Genomic DNA, 25,117 nt, shown 5'->3' with positions numbered 1-25,117 from the left:
ACACATAAATCAAAATGTTTAAGCCTGCCTTGCGCTGCACATATAACTTATGGTGTGGAAGCTGCACGTCTCAGGCTGTTTCTTCTGTTGGAGTGGGAGAGCAGGCATGCGGTAACTCTTTTATCTGGAACTTCTTATGTTCGTTAGCTTTCTAAGGAAATGAAATACTTCCTTCTTTTTCTATTGTTAACCTTCAAGCTAGCCTTTTATAAAAGTGCAAGGAATTAAAATACCCAAACCTAGAGATTTATAAAAGTAAACTTTTACAAAATTATATTTTTCAAAAATCTTGTGTTCTTTTAAAATTCCTATAGATAATCTAGTAAAGTTAAATTATGCATACTTTTTTATGAAGCTAAGTGCCTCTGGTTTATTAGTATATCACTGACAAATACTACTAATAATAGAAGAACCTACAGATGATTTTTTGTTTCAATGACCACTTCTCATGGAACAATTCCCTATGGCTGAATGAAAATGTTTTAGTACCCCTATCAAGGAAAGTGTTTATATTCTATGTTTTGTTTTGTTTTAGAAATAAGCCAGAGGATGTTTATTTTGCATAGCTATGATGAGTTTGAAGGAAAGCACTTGGAAATGGAAATATGTTTAATGGAAAGATGTAGAAAATCACTTGGAAACTGTAAAGCATTATGCAAGGTATAGTGAAGCTATCAGGGATAATAACATGTATTCACTGCATAGTTGAAATCATGCTGGCTTTGTGATTAGCACAGGGGCCAAGGCACTTTTGTGCTCTGACGTTTTATAGAAACCAGAGTAGCTGCTGACAACTCGAACACTCATATGCCCAGGCTGGGCCTGCGCCCCGCAGTCCAGCTACACGGGAGTGCTTACCTTCCGTCCCACAGGTGCACCTTTCTCCATTCCTTTTAAAGTGGAGACCCTTGTCTTTTGAAGAGATCACAGTGCTACCGTCCCTTGAGTAAATGACAAGTAGACAGTTTCTTTAATATTTTTCAAATTCCTACAACTAACTTAGAGCCAGCTCTGCTTCTGTGGCAGAAAGTGAGGATGGAAGTATAGTTGGGAATTGCCCTTTGGTGGAGAAGTGACCAAATTGTAAGTGTATAGGTATATTGGCCAAAGTCCAGATTACATTTTTCCAGTAGTTTTCACTGCCACCATTAAGATTTCAATTAAAAAAAAAAGAAAAGAAAAGGAAAGCTAGAGAATGACAAACTCCCTGAAGCTGTAAGGGATCACTTCTCTACAAACCAGCCACTGTGTGTCCTGGTGAATGACATAGTCCTGGTGATCTAGTGTCAACATCCTTAGCAAGCAATAAAAGAAGATTTCACAGTGATGTTGTTGCTTCGCAGTACATAGGTGGGTGCAGGCATTTAGGTTGACTGAAAGGCATGAAGTGGCTGAGAGGGCTCGTTGGGAAAGAACCAAGATGAGGAGTACATCATGGGCTTTACTTAGAGGGTATTTTGTGGTTAGAAGCTAATGGTTAGAAGTTTGGTCTGGAAAGCTGGGTCCCATTGATGTTTCCAAGAAAAAGGGTGATGCTGCCAGAGAAGTTTTTAGAAGGGAGTTTTGGTAGGTTCTTTAAAAGTGGATTGAAGCAGGATAACAGGGAGGGAGAAACCACAAAGAGCCCATTGCAGTAAGATGTGTGCTTTGGGGCCAGGGTTTTGGTAAAGAAATAAAAGACGGAAGGGATGCATGTATAAAACAGAACACAAACGTTGGTGACATGTGACTATTTGGGATTTATAAATAATTGACTGGCAGTAGAAAATATAGATTTAAGAGCATACATGCCATAGAAATTTTTCTAAAGAAACAGATAATGTATTTTGTAATTCTAAATTCACCATTAAAGAAAGTTAAAGTCTGTCAGCACCTTGGTTATCATCAAATGCTAACTAAGATTTTCGGATATGAGAGAGATTTTCTGAACATTTTGACCCTTCTGCACTAAATTGCCATACGTTAGACCTCTCTGAAAGCCTTATACAAGGGTATACAAACAAACTTTTCTTCACTTTCTGGAGGTGAAGTCATTATTCCCTGTTACTAGGGTGCCTTGCATGGTGATCAAGCAGAAGGATAACAGCTGTGATGGGTTAAAGGCTGAGCAGTGGAGCAGGGCTGGCTTTGGCATGACATCCTGCGTGTGATTCCCTGGTGTGACTAGGGGGATTTTGGCTAAATTCCCTCTCTCTGACCCTAAAATATGCTTAACATTCCACATCTCTCAGCCCTTTGGATCTCTAGAGTGGTTTCAGAATGCGGTCCCTCGGGCCTGGAATTCCCTGAAGGCACGTTAGGATCCGCCAATTTGGGTGTCAGGGAAGCCAAACAACTGGGCTCTGGGCCTCCTGACACTGCCTCAAGCAGAATGGCTCTCCTTTATTCCTTAGGTTTTGGGACTTTTCCTAAGAGTCACTTGAAAAGCCATGAAACACACACAGAATCTGTTAGCTGGGGAAGCAGAAAAAGGGAGCGCTCTATACATGGACAAAATGAGCTGATACCAGCTTTGCCCTCTGTCCATTTCCCCAGCTACTGCCCTTTTTATTAGAAGAGCTTTATTGAGATAATAATTCCTATGCCATACAAATAAACCATTTAAATTGTACAAATCAGTAGTTTTTGGTATATTCACAGATTGTGCATCCATCACCACAATCAGTTTTACAATTTTGTCACTTCAAAAAGAAATGCTGTACCCATTAGCATTTACTCCCCACTTGCCCCCAGATTTCCCCAGCTCTCGGTTACCACCAGTCTACTTCGTTTCTATGACTTTGACTCTTCTAGACATTTCATATTAATGGAATCATATAAAATGTGGTTTTTTGTGACTGGTTTCTTTCACCTCGCATAATGTTGTCAAGATTCATCCGTGTTGTAACATATGTTGGTACTTTGTTTTTGTTGCTGAATAATATTCCATTGTCTGGATATACCACATTTTGTTTATTAATTCATTAATTGATAGATATTGGGTTGTTTCTCCTTTGTACTATTAGGAATTATGCCACTATGAATATTTATGTACAAGTTTTGGTGTTTTAGGTGTTTATTACACTCAGGTACATACCTAGGAGTGGAATTGCTGAGTCATATGGAAACTATGTTTAACATTTAGAGGAACTGCCAGCCTCTTCTCTTTATTGGAGAAGAATATGTGTAGACTTATGGATGGCCTCTTTGCCTTCTTTGCACCTTAATTCAGCCTTCTCTATCCCTTTATCCCATCTTTCTCCCTGCTACCTCCAGGGTTACCTTCCTAAAATACCAAAAACCTCAGTGGTTCTCTGTGATTAGAAAGGAATTAAAACTGCTTAACATGGCACACTTCAAGTTCTGTATAGTCTAGGCCCAGGCTATGTTTATAATTTCATCTTCCAGTAATTTTCCAGATTTTGTGTATCCTTCAGTGTTGGATGTTTCGTTACACCAAGCCAGTCATTCTTAAATTTCTTTGTCTCACGGATCCTTTTGAGGATTTTTTAAAAGCCATAAGTATTTTTCTTCCTCAGAAAAATTCACGTACGAACGTACTGACATAACAAACCTGGCCTTCAAGTTCAGAGAGTTTGGGGTTGCTTTGAGACCGGGAACAGAAGATGCTTTGAGACCATGAAGTTCGCCATGGCATTCCTTGGGCACAACCTGAGTGTTCCCATCTTTGCTCACACATCTCCTTTGCCTCTCTCATTGCCTTCCTCCTCCTGCCTCCCTTCTTCCTGGCGGTTACCTAATGTGAAGGATGTGAAGGTCTCTGCCTTTTAGAATGTCTTTCAGAGGACCTGGAAGGGGAAGTGTTTGGCTCCATTTTTGGTCACTGGTACTCAGTAGTTGTTTATGCAGTCCTGCAGCAGGGCCCTGAGGGGATAGAACAGAGAGGGCTAGCCTCCCTGGAAACTAGATTTTGATTGCCATGAAGGCAGGGATTTCCATTGGAATTGACTGTGCTGTGTATTTTGTGTACCTAGAATAGAGTATGGTACATAGTAGGTGTCCAGTAAATAGTCACCTAATGAATGAGTAGGGCAGGGAGCTGGTTCTGGAACCTCCAGCCTGGGTTAGATGAAGCTGTAAAGTAGGGCCCATGAGTCATCAAGAGGCTGTAGGCAGATGCTGGATGTTGCATATTGGGAAAGGAACAAGAGGTTTCAAGGGAGTTTCTAAAACAGATAAACAGGATGTATTAGTTTCTTATTGCAGCTGTAACAAATTACCACAAACTTACTGGTTTAAAACAATATAGATTTATTCTCTTATAATTCTGAAGGTCAGAAGTCTCAGTTTTACTAGCTAAAGTCAAGGTGTCACAGAGCTGCTCCCTTCCAGAGGTTCTAGGGGAGAATCTGTGTCCTTGCCTTTTTCAGCTTTTGGAGGTCACCTGCATTTCTTGGCTTATGACCCTTCCTTCTATCCTCAAAGCCGGCTGCATAGCATCTTCTCTTCTCTCTGATTTCTGCTACTGTCCTTCCGTCTTCTCTCTGCCTCTGATCCTCCTGCCGCCCTCTTGTAAGGACCTTTGCGATGACTTTGGGTCCAGCTGGGTAATCCAGGATGATTTTCCCATCTCAGTATCCATAATCACATCCGCAAAGTCACTTTTACCATATAAGATAACATATTCACAGGACATGGACATCTTTGGGGGCCATTATTTAGTCTGCCACAAGGGGCTGTAAAACTAAACATGGTGCCCTTTGTGTTTTTTCCAAGTATGTATGTGCCTTGCCCAGCTTAGAGCCTCCTAACTGTGACATGAGTTCTTTCTCACAACGATTAGGAGGCCAAGGCCAAGAACAGTATTTACAGGTAAAGAAATGTTCTACCACTTCTCAGTTACTAAGAATTGTTAGTTTTCCCTGGTTCATTGCTCTCCCATATGTAACTTACTGAGGAGGTACCAACACACAGGACCTCAAAGGTCTGAGCTGGACCCTTCTCTAATTTCGTCATTGGTAAATACCAATTAAATTTTTAAAAGTTGACAAGAAAGCGTGTACCCTTGATTTCGAGTGGATCTGATGTACGACAGGAGTGTGCTGCACCTGTCCACACAGACTGGCGGAAATACACGTGTGGAAACCAGCTTGCTGTTCTTGAACTGAGTGGACTGGAAAACGGAGAGAACCTGTTGACATTACTTGAAAGACATGTGAATTATGTGAATTCCTTTAGGAAGAAAGGCATTTTATTGCACTTTAAATGATAGTTAGTGTTGATGGATATGTGCCGATCCTTAGTTCAGTTAGTCATCACGAGAACCTCATGAGGTGCTACTATTATTATTCCCATTTTGCCAGTGAGGATTTAGAGGCATGGGGACCTTAAGTTACCTAAGGAGACGAGACTAGGAAAAGATCAGGCCAGGATTTGAACCCAGGCAGTCTGGCTCCAGAGCTTGCACTTATAACCAGTAACCCCTTAAATTTCCCAAAGATGTGATGTGCGTGGTGTGTGATTAGCTTCGCTACAGTGTGTCCAGTGTGGTACACTGTGAAATGGCCTTTACAGTGTGTTCAGGTATGGGTATTATTACAGTGTTTACCCTTGAGGTAAGCGATCTCATCTCACTGATACAGAAGGAAAAGGGAAGTGCAAAGGTTGGGAAAGAGAAAATGGGAAAGCCTGGTCTTTGGTGCTGAGGAGGTGATTGGGAAGCTTAACAGTCACACTTTCTCTCTTTTTATTCCTTCAGCTCCCCTGCCGTTGGTTTATAGTATCTTTTCTCTTCTTCGTGGTGTGTTTCCCTCTTCTCTTGGTTGCCGGTGGTCTTTCTTGAGCCAATTACTGTCTATGGCGGCACTGAAGGTTAACCCTGTCTTCTCTACCCGGTTGTTTGTTTTGTTTTAATAAATGAGTAAATGGAAATTTATCATTATTCCCAAATCCGTTTAAAAGCAGGGCAAGAACTTGTTTACTTCATAGATCCTATTCTTCTGATGCTTTGCTGACTCCTGCTAGTAACATTTAAAAAGAAAGTATTTTTAAAGCCCTTGATTAAAGTTGAAGGAGAGAGTTGTGTGAAAAGGGGCAAATTGGAGCCAGATGCTCCGTAAGCTGGTGCGGGATTGAAAATGTCAGACAGGACATGAAATTCGCTTTTCCTCGTGCATCATTTTTCTTAGGATATTATGGCTTAGGAAGCTGGCTGCTAGAGTTTTTCAAAATTCTGTGTCCTGGTTCCTTTTTTTTTTTAATGAAACTGAAGAGAGCCATAGAAAACATTTCTTTCTTTTTAAATGTTATTTTTACCTGTCAACTGAATTCTGATTTGAAATATCATGGACGCTCCCTAAAAAGGGTCTGGAAATAGTGCCCGAGAGAAATGTGTTCTTTCCTGTACTGATTTTTATCCCAGAACCAATCAACAATAGGAAAAGGGGCTTTGGCACGCAGAGGCTTTTATGTTTTATTTGACTTTGTTCCAATATTCTGTAAATTCATTCTTGGTGCTGCTTCCAAGCAGCAACTGAGAATCCACATTTTTCCAGTTTGTTTATAATTTATAATTTATACTCCAACTGCATCCATAAAAGGTTCAAGGAAACTTACAATGAAAGACATGTACATAGTGAGGCTGTTTAAGTGGGAAACAGAAAACAAGGCAGGGATGAAGAGAGCAAACACGCCTGGCAGAGTTACTGTGAGTGAGGATTAAACACAGCAATCACTGTTCTGGGCAGCCATGATGAGGGGGTCACTGCACTGGTTATGCAGCTATTATAGACCGAAAGGAAACAGTTCCGTAGAAGTCATCAACCTTTTCTAGGGTTTGGGTTTACAAAGAATTTTTGCCTGGCAATGGATTAGCAAAACTGTTCTTGAGGATACAAGCCCTGCCTGGGGGATGCTGCGTAAGGAGTGTAAACTCCCACATGGGGTATTTGCCAACCCAGTTCTGACAGCTGAGAAAGCTGAGGTCAGCAGGGCCATTCAGCTCACCCCCATCACAGGGACCCTCATAATTTAATGTGGTTATTAAGTCAAGCTTGGTAGTTACTTGCTTTGTATCGTTATTCACTATTCCTTTCCTTGGAAGAAGGCACTTTAATGGTGGGGCAAGGAGGAGCAATAGGTATCTAGTATTGATTCATTTAACACATCTACTGAGCCCTCACTCTTTGTTACTTGGCCTCTGTCTTTATGGTCTTTATGGTCATATATAAAATTGAGGGGTGGTGTTTCCATTAGATGGAAATTAAAAATTGTGTCCATGTTAAAAAAAAAAACATAAGCTGTAAAACTGTCCATAATAACCCAGAGCATCTCAGGTCCAAGCATGCACGGACTCTCATCTCTTCTAAAGGTGTTTTGATAATAATGCTGGCACTTGTTTTCTGTCATTGGCTATCCTCATTTCTAAGGAGTGTTATCCTCATTTCTGGGAAAAATTAAAATCTGAATGAATGTGTGTGAGTAGCACTGAAAGAGAAGAATCAAGTAGGTAAAAGGTTACCATGGGAACAAGTGCCCTTTTCTCCACTTTATTTCTGTGAAGCAGGTTCAGATGATAAATAATTTAAATTCTCATTTTTAAGCAAAAATTCAGTCTAATGGTATTAAAAGTTCGAGGTCTTTTTAATGCTGTTTCCCTATATTTGTGTGGTCCTGTTTATACTCCTTTTAGAAAGTACGTTATCAGCGAGAGGAGGGACTAAGCAAGTTGGAGCCTTAACTGATGCGAAAGAGTCTTGAGGGATCCTTGGTTTTGTGGCCTTTCTTTGCCCCTCCCTTCTCTGGTCCCCAAGTCCACCCTCCTTCTCTGGGATTTGCCAGGTACCTTGAAACGAAGGTGCCTGTGTAGAGCTGGATTTAAACCTAAGAAGGCTCTGTGTTGTGTGGTATTAAGGGTAAGAAAACCCTTTGATTCAAAGTCCTGCAAATACCCCTAGCTTATGTCTTTTACCTCAGTCTCTTCTGCCAGATATCCAGGCTGATCTTAAAGGTCTTAACAGGATGATAAGAATTATTTAGCAAAAATCATCCTAAAGATTTTAAGGATCAAACAGTAGCTATCAGAATTGGAGTAAGAGCTCCCAGAACATTTTTGTGTAGAACTCTTTTTTCCTCATATTCCAAACCACTTTTAATTTCAGCCCTTATCCCTTTATTATCAATCCTGAGATAAAATTTCAGAAGCAAAACCTAAAAATAGAATGTGAGAAGACATACAGTCTGCTGAGGTGGAAACCTCTTGAGACCTTTACCTGATCAGGCTGTAGGTGGCATATTCTGATTGAGAAGCAACAAGCCTGTATTTTTGTTGAATTAACACATTTCCCGTTAGTGTTAGTCTGGTGAAGGATTCATAGATGAGCTTCATCAATTGTGACTGATCGACAGTGGCTTCCTGGAATACAGATTCTGCATGTGGGCAGAGCGCCACGATTGGTTAATGGTGCCTGCCACGGGTTGGTTAGCGGTAGTCCTCTCACTGTGTGCTAGCTCAGATCCAGTGAGTTCAAAGAAATTGATGCAGATCTTCAGTGTCAGCATGACCACCGAAAGAACCAAATAAACAAGCGCCAAATCTCACTTATCCACAGCAGACTATAAATTCACTTTGGTAGAGTTCAGAATGTTCCTTTGGTGCTCCATTAGGAAAGTTTTTACAGCAGCACATAGTTTGCTGCCACTTATCTGGAATATTTCTTTGTTTAGTGAAGATATTTTATTATATAACAGCCACTTAGACATGTGAAACCTGCATGGTATGTTACAAGTCTCCAGCCTAAGTGAATATGACCCTTTCTGGCAGGATACTGCAGCCGTTTAGGTTGACAGACAGCTCATTCAAGTGAGAGAGACATCCAGGCATGATGAGTTTGCTTTAGAGAGATGGGTATTAATGAAGAAAAAGTACCTTGAAAGGGCACAGGACAGTGTTGATTATAACCAGAGCCCTTTTTTCTCTGCTTCCAGAGAGCTGAGCGCTGAGCTTACTTTGCTGGCATCCTCCCTAAATTGGGTGGGGGAGGGGCTGGTCTGGCAGGTTTTTCAGAAAGTGCAGCTGGCACTGAGGAAAGTCAGGCTGGACTGGGTCTCATTTTAGCAATCCTACTTGACAGGATCGTAAAAGCTTGTGCTGGGAGTTCATGCCTTCATTGGCAGCCCTCACTGTACCTAGCACAGTCTTGGGAACCCAACTTATGGTCAATAAATATATGTTGACTTGATACACCAGTGAGAGAAGCAGGGTAGAGACTGACCACTTTGAAAGTAAGAGAGAGACTGACCAATTTGCGGGTATCACATTATTGGTAATATAACAATAGGACAAAATTCTTTGAACATGTTTCACCTTTGTAATTTTCTATTTAAAACCACATATTTGATTCATTCATCCATGTGCTCACTTGTCAAATATTTGACTGTCTTCTATGTTCCAGGTGCTAGGGCCAGGTCCCGGGTATATAGTGGTGAACACAAAGACATGGCCCCGTCCTCTAGATCTTGCTAAGAGAGACAGAAGTAAACAGACACCATAAAATAATTGTGATCATAGTAGGTGCGCTGAAGGAAAAGTGTGGGGGTTTTTGAAGGCATAAAACAGGAGCGCTTAACCCATCCTAGAAGGCCCAGGGAAAAAGCTTCCTGGAGGAGATGAAATTTAATCCAAGACATGAAGGTTTAGTGGGGCTTCCTTAGGCACAGTGCAGGGCGATAGGGAACAAAAAGAGCCAAAACGAATGACCCCAGAGAGTTTCACAGAGTCCCTGTAAACCAGCACTTGATCATGCTGTGTCATCCAGGACCAGAGCACATTGCGCTGTGACCCTCCTCGGTATTTTTCCTGGAGGCTGTACCTAGTGTGATTGTTGACTCCTCTGTTGTCTGCACATCTTGCCGAGACATAAATCTTCCATGAAAGTCTTCACTATGTTGATTTGTGTAATTTGCCTGCTGAGACCATTCAACATTGGTCTTCTTGGAAAGTAACATATTTCTTTTCAGTTCCAGCTGTTACTCTTCTTGCTGGATGTCTCGGTTGTGGGTTGACCAGTGTTAACCAGGTAGGCAAGATCAGCTCACCCCTGAGAGGAGAGGCAGCAAGTGTGGTGGTTCTAGCACAGGCAGGGCTCTGGGTTCAAACTGAGGCTCAGTTGCTTAGAGTTGTGACTTAAAGCTCTCTTAACCTTGGCATTCTTATCTGTAAAATGAGTATAATGGCCACGTCATAAAGAAGGCTTAGGGATTTAATGAAATGAGACAGTAGATGGGGAGAGAGCACACAGCACTGGTCCTGGCACAGTGAATGATGGTCATATTTAGCAAGTGTTTGCTCCTTGACATCCACCAATGCCTGTCACCCTGTGCTAGACACAAGGGAGATTTTTTTGGTTGACTGATTAAACCAGATATATTTTTTTTGTCTACATTAAATAAGTTTTAATCTCCTGTATAGATTGGTGAGCTTTACAGTCTTTTCAAGAGCAATCAGGAATGCTCTATCTGACATGCCAGCTACATAACCAGTTGAATTTTAAGGCTGTCAGTAATGATATGGGGGACATTGATACAGCACATTTGTAGGTCTTTTCTGTCTACTACATGGGGCAAAAATGTATCTAACAAAGGTACACACACTGGGTGTATTAGGAGTTGCTACTTCACTATTGATTTTGCTTTTTCCTCAAAAATGCAATGCCACATTTAAGACCATCATTTGATAAAGCAACCACAAAAAACCTAAAGAATATATAATCCCTGCAGTTCTAGGAAATATTAGAGGAAAGGTTAAAAAGACCATAAACAGGCTGCACATCAGGCTCTTTCTTAAAACATGGGCTTTAGTAGAATCATCTTGAACCTCCTTGGAGACTGACCTTATGTCCTTGGTGTCTGACCATTATCTGCACAGCTTAGGAGCTCACCTGGGCAGACTGCAACCATTTAAAGCACCGATTTGAAGTATGGGTGTGATTGTGCTGGCGATGGTGAGTTAATGGTCAACCAGGGCTGACTTGTGTTTCTGGTTAGGAGTCACTTGTGTTTCTGGTCAGGAGGGAATGTTTCTAGGCAGCTTTTTCTGGTCACAGGTTTCTTAAAATCTAGATGTTAGGGATGAGATTAGAAATTTGGTAGAGGGGAAAAAAAAAAGATTGTGTAATACAATTGGTTGCAAAACATAACCATCCTTTGTAATACTACAAAGAGGAAATAATGAGAGTGTTATTCCAGAAAAAAATTCATTGAACTGAAATACATATTTCCATTAAAAAGTTGTCCACCTGATAAGTCGAATTACTTCATTCAGTTTTCATCCAGGGAACCAGAATGTTTTTACTTTTGCTTTCAAATCACCAGCATTCTTGGTTCCTGAAATTATACCTCATTCTTCTAAATACTTTCTTGGTCTTTTTGTAGCTCAATTCACTTAGTAAAGTATGCAAATTTGCCAAAATAACCAAAAGATCGTTTAACATAGAAAGCATTAAATTAATGTCTTGATTGTGCTAATGTAAGAATAAAAGATGGATGGTTTGGTTTCTATTATATTAAAGTAAGTGACATAAACAGATATTTCATTAGTACCTTGTTTTTAGTCTTGTACTTTGGCAAACCTTTTATAGTGACAAATGAAATTTTCCTTTTCTTTGGGAAAAGCCCAGTTACTGTTGTTTTGGTTATATATTAATAGCTACATTCTTTCAGGTTGTTAACAGTTAGTTAAAGACAAGAAACCGCAAGAGATATTTGCCTCAGGATATTTATTTCTTAGAATTGCACGATAATGACCTTATGAATGATTTCTTCCTTTTTAAGTTTTCTTCGAACAATTTTCTTAAATTTTACATTAAAAAACAATTAGAGTTAAACATTTCACATTTATATGAAAACCAGCTAACAACGGACTGACTACTCCTGACTATAGAATTCCAGTTCCTGACTCCTAGAATTCCAGTTCCTCTGAATTTTCACATTGCGTATTTCCAGCTGGCCATTAGACATTTCTAAGGCAAAATTAAACAGTTTTCTTCCTGCTTATCCTTCTACCTCCTAAATCTCTGTCTTCATTAATGGTTTAAGGACCCACCTTACTGCCCAGAACCCCAGCATCTTCCTTTACTTCCCATCTAATGGTGTTTTGTTTTGTTTTGTTTTGTTTTGTTTCTTTGAGACAGAGTCTCACTCTGTTGCCCAGGCTAAAGTGCCGTGGCATCAGCCTAGCTCACAGCAACCTCAAACTCCTGGGTTCAAGCAATCCTTCTGCCTCAGCCTCCCGAGTAGCTGGGACCACAGGCACGCGCCACCACGCCTGGCTAATTTTTTGTTTCTCTTTTTAGTTGTTCAGCTAATTTTTTTCTATTTGTAGTAGAGACAGGGTCTCTCTCTTGCTCAGGCTGGTCTTGAACTCCTGATCTCAAGCGATCCTCCCACCTCAGTCTCCCAGAGTGCTAGGATTACAGGCGTGAGCCACTGAGCCCCGGCCTCTAGTGGGTTTTTCGAATCTATTACTTTTATCTCCACATTGTTACTTTAATCTGTGTCCTCTTTTTTTGATTTCCCCACTGCCAGGCTTTATCATCTCTTGCCCAGATTAGCCATCTAACTGGCTTGCTTGCCATCTGTCTCTCTCTCCTTGTGATCCATCCTTCCTCTGTCCCAATTTTCTTTGTCTCATTAAGTGATATATTGGCTTCCATACCTACAGTGCTTTCTCTCTGTCTGCAGATTAAAGAAAGCCTAAGCTCCTCAATGTACAGTAAAACCTTTGCAGTCCAGCTCAAGCCTGCTCTGCAGTCTCCTTTCTCTGCCTTTGTTCCTCCTGGAGTCCAGACCTCACCTCACTGAGCTACCCACAGTCCCCCAGCAAGATCACGCCTGTGCCCACGTTGCTTCCTCCGTTCCCTTCGTGTCATCCTTAGCACTGATGACCCAGCTCCCAGTGCACACGTTTCCTTACCTGTGTGTACTGCCCAGTTGGTGACCCTGCCCTCTGGAGTTTCCGTTATACGCCTCTTGAACTGTTTTTACTCACCATGCTTCTGATACCAAATGTGTGGGGTTTTATTCTCATACCAATCAATTCTCCAACTCTCCGGAAACAGGTTTAGGGGCTCAATCCCACAAGATTGCCCTCACTTCAGATGCCATTTGCAAGTATTGTATCCACAGGTTACCTGTATTTCTCTCCTGCTTGGCTACAGAGTCGAGGGATCCTGTCATCCAGCCCTCTTTCAGGCTCTATGATTTGCCGGAACAGCTCACAAAACTCAAGAAGGCACTTTACTTACTATTCTGCTTTATTATAAAGGACACAACTCAGGAATAGCCAAATGTAAGAGACGTTGTAGGGCAGGGTGGGGACTGGCACTGCAGAGCTCCCACGCCACCTCTGGGCCACCACTCTCCCTGCACCTCCAGGTGTTCACCACCCCTTTCCAACCCCATCAGTTAGGGATTTTTATGGAGGTTTTGTTATATAGGCACAATCGATTAAATTATTGGCCCGTGGTGATTGAACTCAACTTTCTGCCTCTTCCCTGCCTGGAAGTAGGAGACAGGAGCTGAAAGTTCCAATTCTGTAATCATGGCTTGGTCTTTCTGGGGACCTCAGCCACCAGGCATCTCACTAGCATACAAAAGACACTCTTACCACTGGAGATTCCAAGGGTTTTAGGAGCCGTGTTCTAGGAACAAGGGTTGAAGACCAAATATTCGTTTTCTATTATACCACACCTCTGTTACAGATCCAGTATTGTGATTGGCTCCGGGCTTCCCAGCTGTCTCTCAACTTGAGTGCTGCGAGGGAAAGGGGCATTTGTTACTCACCTTTCGTTTAGTGAACTAACACTTCTTGGCATCTAACTCACCTTTTTCTATATTGGTCCTAGGTATTATGCTATCATTTCTTGATATATATGTATACTATTATTGGCACAGAGTCAGTGTGGTTAAAATTCTACCTCTGGTTGTATACTCCAAAGATTTGAAAACTGAGACTCAAACAGGTATTTGTATGAGTGTTCATAGTAGCACTATTCATGGTAGCCAAAAGATGGAAACTATCCAAGTGTCCATCAACAGGTGAATGGATAAACAATGGCCATATATATGATATATAGATGTATATATAGATGTATACATATATATGATATATAGAGAGATATATACATACATATGAATACTAAATCTGGTGACTCTAAATTGCTGTCTATCTAGATCTGGTAACCCTGAATTGCAATCTGCATAAATTATGAAGACATTTAAATACCATGCTTATTATTAGATTTCAAATAATGTGATTATTTTTATCTTGAGAGAAAGGACACATAGAGTTAGGTTTATTTAAGATTTGATTTTTAAACATTTATTCAGGTGTTTTGCTCATGTGCCTTTCAATACAATAAAATATATAAGCATGAACTCCCTCCCCCTCATATCCAGGGAATTCTTGAAAAATAGTCAAATTCGTTTATTCTAAAATGTACCTGAAGGCAGAGAAATGCCCGAAATTATCAATGTTTGAAACCACACACTTAAAGCAATAAGGTGTTACTATGATAGATTTAAATTTAGACAAAATTTTAATAGTTTTTTGGGGGGACCTTTTTGAGTTGGAATTATGTATTTTTGATATTTTCCAACCCTGTATAATGGCATTACATAAGGATAATCTGTTTTCTCTTAAAGTATATGGAAGAAATGTAAATGATTTTTTTTTTCTTTTTTTCAGATTCTTTATAGAGTTGGAAGCAAGACATCAGAATAATATCTTCATAGATGATATAAGTGACATTGTGGAAAAACATACAGCATCCACATTTGACCCATATGTGAAATACTGCACAAATGAAGTATATCAACAACGAACACTACAAAAATTGTTGTAAGCCACGTTGACTGCTACAGTTTTAGTAGTCTAACCTAGTTTTAATTAGGACACATTGACTGAAGTTAGTTGGTCTTTTAAATCATATTTAGAAATGTCATTTGATGGGCTGCTTCCCAGGGGAGAAATGTTAATGAGGGTTACTTTTAGGGTAAGGCTGTTTGAGCAGAAAAATCCAGTGTGTGGAGAATTTTCTTGCCAGTGAAATTATAGTTTGTATTTGTTGTTCTCTTTGTTGTTTTTTTTTTTTTTTTAATTGCTGCAAGACACAGAATTGGTCATCCCTCCAAACCCCTCAGTTTTCTAAACCGTTAACTGGCAATTAGGTGGTTTGCCGGAGGCCTAGAGCGGATTCTTGAGTAGATGGAGCTAGAAGGTAGGATGCAGGATTTTCTCTACTATTCTCATCTTCCTCCATTCAGTTGACAACTATAATACGTTGTTTATAAAACTGCTGATTTTTCCCTGTGGCAAGTTAGGGCTAGGAGAAGACTGAAGGTCTGAAGGAAAGCAATAGAAAAAAAATGTTCTTAAAGGTTTTAATTATGCAACAAAAAAGAGACAAGCACTAAATTTCCCTCCACACCTCTTCTTTTTGTTCTTTTTAGGTTAGGTTTGATACGTATGCCATCTCTATCCTTAAAAGAGTCAGCGCTTGTTCAGTAATATGTATATTAATTTTTAGGGCCCCTGTTCATCAGAAGTAGCTGTTTGTTTTACAGCACAGCTGAGCATTGCTGTAAACCCAGTGTGGGGGCTTACTGGCTATTATCATTCTCACCCCCTCCTGTGAGTTGGGCATTTATGACCAGAGCATGGAGCTTTGGTCAGCTTCTATGCAATGTGTGAGACCCCTGTGGAGGGGGTGGGGGTGGTGATTACCTCATGGCTGCTTGGAGAAATAGTCAAAGCCCCCAAGTTGGTGAGAGGGGCTGATTATGCCCCCTCTCTCCTCCACATCCTCATGAAATTCTCATATGGACAGTGGAAAACCCACAGCTGCCAACCCTAAATGAGGTTTTTAGTACAAAGCTGGGTTTGTTCTCACTATTGACATTGGAGCCGGGTAAATCTTTGTGGTGGGCTGCCCTATGCATTGCAGGATGTTTAACAGCATCCCTGGCCTCTATCTGCTAGATGCCAAAAATGTCTGTCTGCAGACATTGCAGAAGGTCCCCTGGGGGCAAAATCACACCCTTCACTTCCCCTAACCCTCCCCCCACCCCCAACCCTGATACAGGGACAGAGGTTGCTGTAAAATTGTTAAAAAATGCAAGCTCATGTTTGTATTAGAACTAAATTTGCTTGTCATTTTGTTTTACAGCATTTAAAAATGCGAATAAATACTGCTATACATTATGTGACTCTTAAAAATAGAAGTTTTGTTTAAATTAGCTTAATGATACTATCATGTCAGCTTTCGCATGGAAACTAGTAATTGTGTTTTCAGGGGCTTTGTTGCAATTGACGTGAATTTAAGGTTACAGTAGTGACTTTCATTTTCAGCTGCATGTTAGAAACGCCTGGGAATCTTTGAAAATGAGCTGATAAACAGTACCCGGAGTGCATCCCAGACCATTTAATCAGAACCTTTGGGAGGTAGGGGAGGGGACCTGGGACCTGAGTGATTTAGATATACAACCAGGTTAGAGTTTGATTTTTTTTTTTTTTTAACTTCCTAAAAATCTTTTCAAAGCTATCAGGGAAAGGAAACTTTAAAACTTCTCAATTTGAGAAAAATGAAAATAAAACATTTTTGTGTAATTTCTTTTAATTTGTTATTCTGGGTATTTCTTAATTTAGTAGCCTTGAACCAAATCATTTAATTTTCAGAAAACATTTTTTTAAAAAAAGCTTACTATTGCCACTTTCCTGCTTCCTGGCTCTTTTTTCTGCAGACCAAGGGAATACAATATCCATTTCCACCCCCTAACCTCTCTTGCCTGTTGAAATGCCCTTGGAAAGTGGCAGTGGGCCTCTGCAGAGCTCCTCAGGGGTGAAGTTTGGTGAGAGAGTGAGAGGTGGGGGGTAAGGGGATCAGATCGAGAGTCCGAAGACTTAGCAAAATAGGGGCCTTTCCGAGTCTCATACTGCAATCCCAGCCTGGCTTTCCTTAAAAGTTATGTAGGTGGTTCACATGCAATAATATATGTCACAGTACTTTGCTAGCTTCCATTAAAAACCTTGGGGCAGTATTGTCACTGTTCCTATGTCAATAGGAGAGGGAGAGAAATATTCTGGCTGGTTTTCTGTCTTGGAAAGAGAAACACCTCCCAGTAATAAGTCCAGCCTAACTGATAATTTCTTAGATCATTGTCTATGGCTAAAGGAGTGATTTAAAACATATTATTTGCTATCTTATTAATGGGATGTGTTTATAGATGATCAGATACGAGATCTGTGTACTAATTTGTAAATGATATGTTCACCATTGTGATACCATGGCCTCTTCATTTGTTCACTTTCCACTTCTATAACATTCTAGCTTATATATTTTTATCTTATTGTTATTTTTATGTGAATCTCACATCTAATATTTAGCCTTGAATATAAAAGGCAGATAAGCCATTCGTATTTGCTTATATAATTATGTTTAAGTTTTCATATATTCATTTAAATATCATTGATAGTACATGAATTTTTCACAGTATTTTGTAATACATTTTTACTTCTTAACTTGAGGAGGAAATATTTTGAAGTTTCTTTTTTCTTTGTTTTTTTCTCAGAGCCACCAACCCATCCTTTAAAGAAGTATTATCAAGGATCGAGTCACATGAAGACTGTAGGAACTTGCCCATGATCTCTTTTCTCATTCTCCCCATGCAGCGGGTGACGCGCCTGCCATTGCTGATGGATGTAAGCATGCCTTTTCCGCTGTGCATGTCTGTGCTGCTCTAAATCTGATGAAGAAAATTATTCTTATTCCACTTAAATTAATGTATATACCTTCTATAAAATTCCTCAATTATGTGAGAAGGTGCTATTTGGTTGGAAAGTTTCATCTGTGTCTGATATCTCTGGAAATTATCTTTCATTTAAGATTATATGGTCATTCTGAAGAAATTAGATTACATCACCGTTTTTTGAAATAGGAAGAATAGTGATTTCTCAAAGTCAAGAAACCTGGATTCCCTTTCTGGCTGAGTCACTAGGCATGTGACCTTGGGCAACTCACTTAATCTCTTTGGGCCTAAGTTGCCTCAGGCAAATCACTAAGATCCCTTCATCTGTAATGTTCCAGGATGCTCTGGGGCTTCCCTTTCACCCAGGAATGAGACTCTTTTCAGCATGACAAGGCATAACCTTGCTTATATTATGCTTGGGCAAAGTGGATGAGAAAAGCCCAGCATCCTTCTTGTGTTAGGCAAGATTCACGAAGGAAACAAATGTTTGACTTTGAATCTTGGCAAGACATGGCTGGGAGAAGTGAGTAGAGACTGCCTGGTATGAAGTGCAACTGGGAAGACAGGTAGGCCGTGGGCGGGAGCCTCTACCGCTGGCTGCGCCGGAACTGTAGGTGCAGCAATGAGAGGAAACTGGGTGGCCTGACACAGGTCCCGTCTTGCCAGTGGGCCACAGAGTGTGGTTTTGATCCAATTAGAATATTTTGTCATAATTCTACTTTAAAATTGGATGATAATGTTGATATAATATCAGTTTTTACATTCTTGATTTTATAAATCAAAACACAGGATAAAAATAGAGCGAAAATTATGATTAAGGTTACAAAGTAAATTCCATATCCTATATCCCATTGTAAATTCTAAGAGTTATTCTAAATGATCACTGAAATTTTGAAATGTATAAAAGCGTGTGATCGTGGCCACTTAGTTGACTGCTGCAGTCTGGAAGATGCTTTGTTGGTCATTTTAGAATTCACAGCCTCTTGCTGCTCTGCAGGTCCACCTCAGTCTGCTGCCTTTACAGCTTCCCCACCCATCACCTGTAACTCCTGGGTAAATATCGGGAAGCTTGTGATTTTGAAAATTTAGCTCCAACTCCTTTTTTTTGAGATTAATATTTATCATGTCTAAGGATAGAATGTAGCTAGGTTATCAGAACCAAATTTTGTTTTAAAAAGAAAACTTTGGTCCATGTAAGGAAATATTATTTCAAACATTACTATTTTTTAAAATGAGAAATGGGTGCTTTCTTAATATAAAATTTGTCAGTGTTAGATTTTTGAATTTTCAAGGTTCTTTTTCTTCTGAAAATAGATTTTAGCCGTGTTTCCTTAGATTCTGTATATACTGTGCTCTCCCAGCCTTTTATATCCTTTCTCTGTTAAATTTTGAGAAAATTGCTTGAATAGAATGTGACACCAAAATCCAACACAACATGTTGTACAATGTTGGAAAGTCATGCCATGATTGTCCAGTGGGCTCTAAACTTTGAGTCACAAACTCCTTTGAGATTCTGAGTAGAGCTATAGCTTTTCTTCCTGGAAAATTCATGTATGCACAAAATACTAAGGATTTCTGCTCTCGGGGATATAAACCAATATTTTTCATATTGGCTTTCATACCCATTTGTGGGTTATTAAATTGATTTTTGAATCATGAACAGTGTTTTTAAAAAATGAAATATAGTAGAACATATGTATGTGGCTTGAAATGTAGTTAAATATTGTTTCATAAAAAATCTTTGTTTCATTTATGTGTGCATGTGTACCGTTTGCAGGGTAAATGCATTTCTTACAGTCATAGTCAAAAAAATATAAAAACCATTAATATAAACCTGCAGATGGTGCACTCTGTGCTTCTCAACTATCACATAGTAACAATCCAGACACCCAACTCTCAGGTTTATAGGCCTGGCACTCATCCACATTTAAGGTACCAGCGACTTGCCAGCTGCCAACCTACTTCCCTCCTCTGCCTGTTGCCTATTGCCCTAATCCATTTTTCATATGTAAGAATGTGACCACCTAGGCAGACTGAATGTACTTAAAATGTGTCTCTTCAATTTTACTTCATTTGGAAATTTAGTTAAACTTACTAATTGAAATGAACACTTTTTTTTTTTTTGAGAGGGAAGGGACAGAGTCACCCGGGCTGGAGTGCAGTGGAACAATCATAGCTTTGAATTCCTGGACTCAAGCGATCCTCCCACCTCCCAAAGTGCTGGGATTACAGGTGTGAGCCACCACACCTGGCCTGAAATGAACACTTTTAACAACTAAAATGGTTCCCTAAGCTTTGAATGTATATAGTTTCAAAAGTTATATGTAATTCAGTTTACCTCTTTGAACTTCATTTTACCATCATGAATGAAATTTCTTAGTATAAATATATCAAGAGAAAACCTACCAGCCTTTTTTTTTCCTTGCTCTTCTTATTCATATTGTATCATCTACAAACACAGTCACCTCTGATAATAGCCATTATGATGGTGATAATTAAAGTAACTCTTATTTATTGAGGGCCTACTGTATGCCAGGCACTCATAAAGAATTTTATATAAATTATCATTTAACCCTTGCAACAACCTTGTGATATAGTTGGCATTGCCCTGATTTTACAGATGGGGAAACTGAGGCTTATAAAGGTAGAGTTGGTGATTTGCCCAAGGTCAAATAACTCGTAAAGGGAAGACCTGATATCTGAAACCAGCTTACCTGCGTCTGAGTTCTATCTTTTTATCAACCATTCCCTGGATTTACTTGGACTGTGTGTTTAAAGATTATTTCCTGTTTTTTTAATTGGATTTTAATGTTGTTCTCATACTCATCCATGATATTGTGTTCAGCATTGTTAAATTTGCTGTGAGTAAGAGAATATGGCTGATCATTGGTTTTATTTTACTTAATGAAATAAATCCATTGATTTTATACACTTTTAATTCATTACAGACTATCTGTCAAAAAACACCTAAGGACTCTCCGAAGTACGAAGTCTGCAAAAGGGCCTTAAAAGAAGTGAGCAAGGTAACTGCTGTGTAGCTCCCCAGACAGCAAACCATTCAGATACCTCAGAAGACAGTGTTTGTTGGCTTGATGCTGTAAACTGGTAGATTCTGACAGCCATTTGCACAGCATTCTTTACGTAGTTGAAAAACAAAATAATATGTGTTGTACTAAAATGAAATTGGCCTTTTCACTGTTTCAGACAGTTTTGCTTTGAGAGCCGAAAGATATCTCATTTTCATTTGATGTCTAAGTAGTTGTTTATTCATTTCTCATTCAGTAAATATTTATTTATTTGCAATTTTATTTATTTTGCACCCATTAACCGCCCCACACACACACATACACACTACTCTTCCCAGCCTCTGGTAACCATCATTCTACTCTCTGTCTCTAGGAGATCAATTGTTTTTAATATTTAGCTCCCACAGATGAGTGAGAACATGAAAGATTTATCTTTCTTTGCTTGGCTTATTTCACTTAACATAATATTCTCCAGTTCCACACTTCTTGTTGCAAATGCCAGGATTTCATTCTTTTTTGGCTACATAATACTCCGTCATGTATGTGTACCACAGTTTCTTTATCCAGTCTTCTGTTGATGGACACTTAGGTTGATTCCAAATCTTGGCTATTGTGAATAGTGCTGCAATAAACATGGAAGTGCAAATATCTTTTTGATATATTGATTTACTCTCTTTTGGATATATACCCAGGAGTGGGATTTCTGGGTTGTATGGTAGTTCTAGTTTTAGTTCTATGAGGACCCTCCACACTGTTCTCCATAGTGGTTGCAGTAATTTACATTCCCACCAACAGTGTATGAGGGTTCCCCTTTCTTCACATCCTCACCAGCACTTGTTATTGCCTGTCTTTGGTAAAAGCCATTTTAACTGGGGTGAAATGATATGTCATTATAGTTTTGATTTGCATTTCTTTGATGATTAATGATGTTGAGCATTTTGTCTTATACCTGTTGGCCATTTGTATGTCTTCTTTTGAGAAATGTCTATTCAAATCTTTTGCCCATTTTTAAATCAGATTATTTGATTTTTTTCCTGTTGAGTTGTTGGAGCTCCTTATATATTCTAATTATTAATCCATCATCAGATGGGTAGTTTACAAATATTTCCTCCCACTCTGGGGTTGTCTCTTCACTTTGTTAATTGTTTGCTTTGCAATACAGGAGTTTTTTAGCTTGATGTGATCCCATTTTTCCAGTTTTGCTTTGGTTGTCTGTGTTTGGGGGATACTACTCAAGAAATCATTGCCCAAACCAATGTCCTGAAGTGTTTCCTCAATGTTTTCTTTTAGTAGTTTCATAGTTTCAGGTCTTAAATTTAAGTCTTTAATCCATTTGGATTTGGTTTTTGTATATGGTGAACATAAGGGTCTGGTTTCATTCTTCTGCATATGAATATCAAGTTTTCTCAGCACCATTTATTGAAGAGATTGTCCTTTCCCTACTGTATGTTCTTGGAACCTTTGTCGAAGATGAGTTCACTTAAGAAATGTGGATTTATTTCTGGTTCTGTATTCTCTTTCATTGGCCTATATGTCTGTTTTTATGCCAGTACCATGCTGTTTTGGTTGCTATAGCTCAGTAGTATAATTTGAAGTCAGGTAATGTGATTCTTCCAATTTTGTTCTTTTTGCTCAGGATGGCTTTGGCTATTCTGGTTTTTTTGTGGTTCCACATAAATTTTAGGAATTTTTTTTCTATTTCTGTGATGAATTTCATTGGTATTTTGATGGGGATTACATCAAATTGAATTGAAGATTGGTAGTATGGACAGTGTAAGAGTATTGATTTTTCCAATCCACGAGCATGGAATATCTTTCCATTTTTTGGTGTCCTCTTCAATTTCTTTCATGAATGTTTTATAGTTTTCATTATGGAAATCTTTCACTTCTTTGGTTAAGCTTATTCCTAGGTATTTTATTTTATATGTAGCTGTTGTAAATGGGATTACTTTCTTGGCTTCTTTTTTGGATTGTTTACTGTTGGCATATAAAAATGCTACTGATTTTTATATGTTGATTTTGTGTCCTGCAACTTTACTGAAGTTTTTTTATTCAATAAGTATTTATTAAGTATTAACCACTGTGCCAGGCACAATGCCAACCCCTATACATTGGGTGATGAATGAGATAGATGTGGTTACTGTGCTGGTGGAATGTACAGTGTGAAGAAGGCAGACGTTAAATAGAATTACAATTAGTGGTGGTTGGCAACATAATAGAGAAGTCAAAGTGGTGGCTAAGCAGAGATGTAATGCAAGAGTGGCTGCAAGCTAGGAATTGGGGAAAAGAGCATGTCTCAGGTGTGTGTAGAAACTCAAAGGCAAGAAAGCACTGGAGAATTTGAAGAACCAGAATGTTCTTCTAGTGACTAGAACCCAGTCTAAGAGAGTGAGAGCACGTAGTGGGAAGCCAGTTGTGTGGGGCCTTGTTACACATATTAGGGAATTGGAGGTCTTATCCTAAGATGACGTGGAAGGTGTAAATTCGTGTGTTATGAAGATGACAATGGGGATGGGACTAGTTATGAGGCCAGTTATAGTTGATTAGACAAGAGGTGTCGGGGCCTCTACTGATGTGATGGTAAAGTGGAGAGAAGTCCACCTATATATTGGGGAGGTAGGCTCGGGGATTGATTGGGTGAGCACATTTGGGGACAGAAGTCAAGGAATATGGTCTCTGGCTTGGACAATGAGGTGGATCCTCTAATTTATCTACTATAGGAACATAGTGAGAAGCTGATGACTTTCAATTTGGACATGTTGTAATTGAGATTCCTATAGGACATCCAAGCTGGCTGAATAAACAAGTCAGAGTTCTGAGGGGAGACCTGAATTAGAAATGGGATTTGAGAGCCATCAGCATAGGGATGATACCTGAAGCTGGAGAGTGGATGAGATTACTTAGAGAAAGTATGTAGAATGAGAGAGCAAGGAGTCTGAGACACAACCCTGAGGAATGCCAACATTCCTGGTCTTATTTAGGGAAAAGGAGCCCCAAAGGATACTTAAAAAAACAAAACAAAATAAAACATACCAGAGAAGAAGGAAAACCATAATGGCCTGGCAAAAGGCGGATAATTTGATGATCAACCCTGTTGAATGCTCCTGGAAGATAAAGGGATATAATGATGGCAGTGTTCATTGGGTTTGCCATCACGTAGATTGTGTTCTTGGTGAGTGTGGAAACCAGGGTGGAATGCGTTGAGGAATGAGGGAGGTGTGAGTGTGCAGCCGGCCAGCCGTGGTAGCTAGCTGTTCCAAGAATCAGGCAGGAGTGGAAAGAGAAAGAGCTGTAGCTGAAAGGGAAGGGTGGAAGGGTCTTTGTTTATTTATTTTAAGATTAGAAAAATGTGGGTGTGGTCAGCTACTGATAGGAATATCTAGCTGAGAGGCAGCAAAAGAAGGCACAGGAGTGACTGAGGACACTGTATAGCCAGGCACAGAGGAGCAAAGATAGTGATAGCATCAGAAGCTTCCTAAATGTCTGCAGCTACATACCCCCGTTTGAGTTTGGTATGTCTTTGTACCACTTTACTGTGAAGTACTGTTTCTTTTAATCAACTTTAAATTGACTCATTATGTTACTTATTCTCGTCCTTCCTAGTAATAATTATTAATACAAAATCATGGGCTTTATGAGGTAGTTGTTTATGATTCTAATATACATCTTTATATTAAAAATAAATATATCTGGGAGCCACTTAAATTCATCTCTTCTCTCATCAGTGGTCTGCAGACCCACTTTGGAAAACACTAAGAGAAAAAACAGCCTGACCTTGGATGCAGAAAATCAAGCTGCCTTTGCACAATTCCCAGCCTGACCACTTACCAGCTGTGTGAACTCACACAAGTTACTCAATCTCTGAACCCCAGTTTCCTGATCAGTTCAGTGCAAATGATGATAGCACATAAATACATTTATCATGGGGTGGTTGAAGGGCTTACCTGAGAAAATGCATTTAAGTGTTTGCTGTAGTGCCTGGCACCTAATAAGGGATTGGTGAATGTTTGCTATTATCGCTTTTGGAATAATTTACCTATGAGGCAAAGGAGGGGAAGTTACCTGACATCCTACTGCTCAGGAGGGTCTCTCTCCTCCAGTACTGCAAATCCTGTGCTGCCTCCCTAGAGGAGAAGTTGGGGAGAGAGGACCTTTAGGAAAAGCTACTAGAGAAGTTCTAACCTTGGACGTAAGAGAGATTTTGACAAATTCTGCTTGGTTGTTACTGAGAAATTGAAAAGAAAGAATTTGCACAGAAGAGAAAATAGGAAGGTAGTAGTAATTGTTTGTTGAATTAAACCAGGAATGTTACTTAATTTTTTTCAAGAATTTGACATCCCAGTTACAGT

General features: G+C 39.5%; 1 protein-coding gene across 1 annotated transcript in view; it reads left to right on the top strand.

The window, feature by feature from the left end:
• The window catches only part of ARHGEF26 (Rho guanine nucleotide exchange factor (GEF) 26), a 130,737-nt gene that overhangs the window by 52,893 nt on the left and 52,727 nt on the right, over positions 1-25,117 (top strand). Inside the window, exons 7-9 of the mRNA XM_012642947.1 lie at positions 14,684-14,836; positions 17,566-17,695; positions 20,691-20,765. Coding sequence (XP_012498401.1) covers positions 14,684-14,836; positions 17,566-17,695; positions 20,691-20,765 — 358 coding nt within the window. The remainder of the gene's footprint in view (positions 1-14,683; positions 14,837-17,565; positions 17,696-20,690; positions 20,766-25,117) is intronic.

This window comes from Propithecus coquereli, unplaced genomic scaffold (assembly GCF_000956105.1).
Source record: "Propithecus coquereli isolate 6110/MARCELLA unplaced genomic scaffold, Pcoq_1.0 Scaffold19, whole genome shotgun sequence".
Taxonomy (NCBI): domain Eukaryota; kingdom Metazoa; phylum Chordata; class Mammalia; order Primates; family Indriidae; genus Propithecus; species Propithecus coquereli.
Note: the sequence above shows the minus strand (reverse complement) of the source record. Positions and strands in the feature narration are given on the sequence as shown.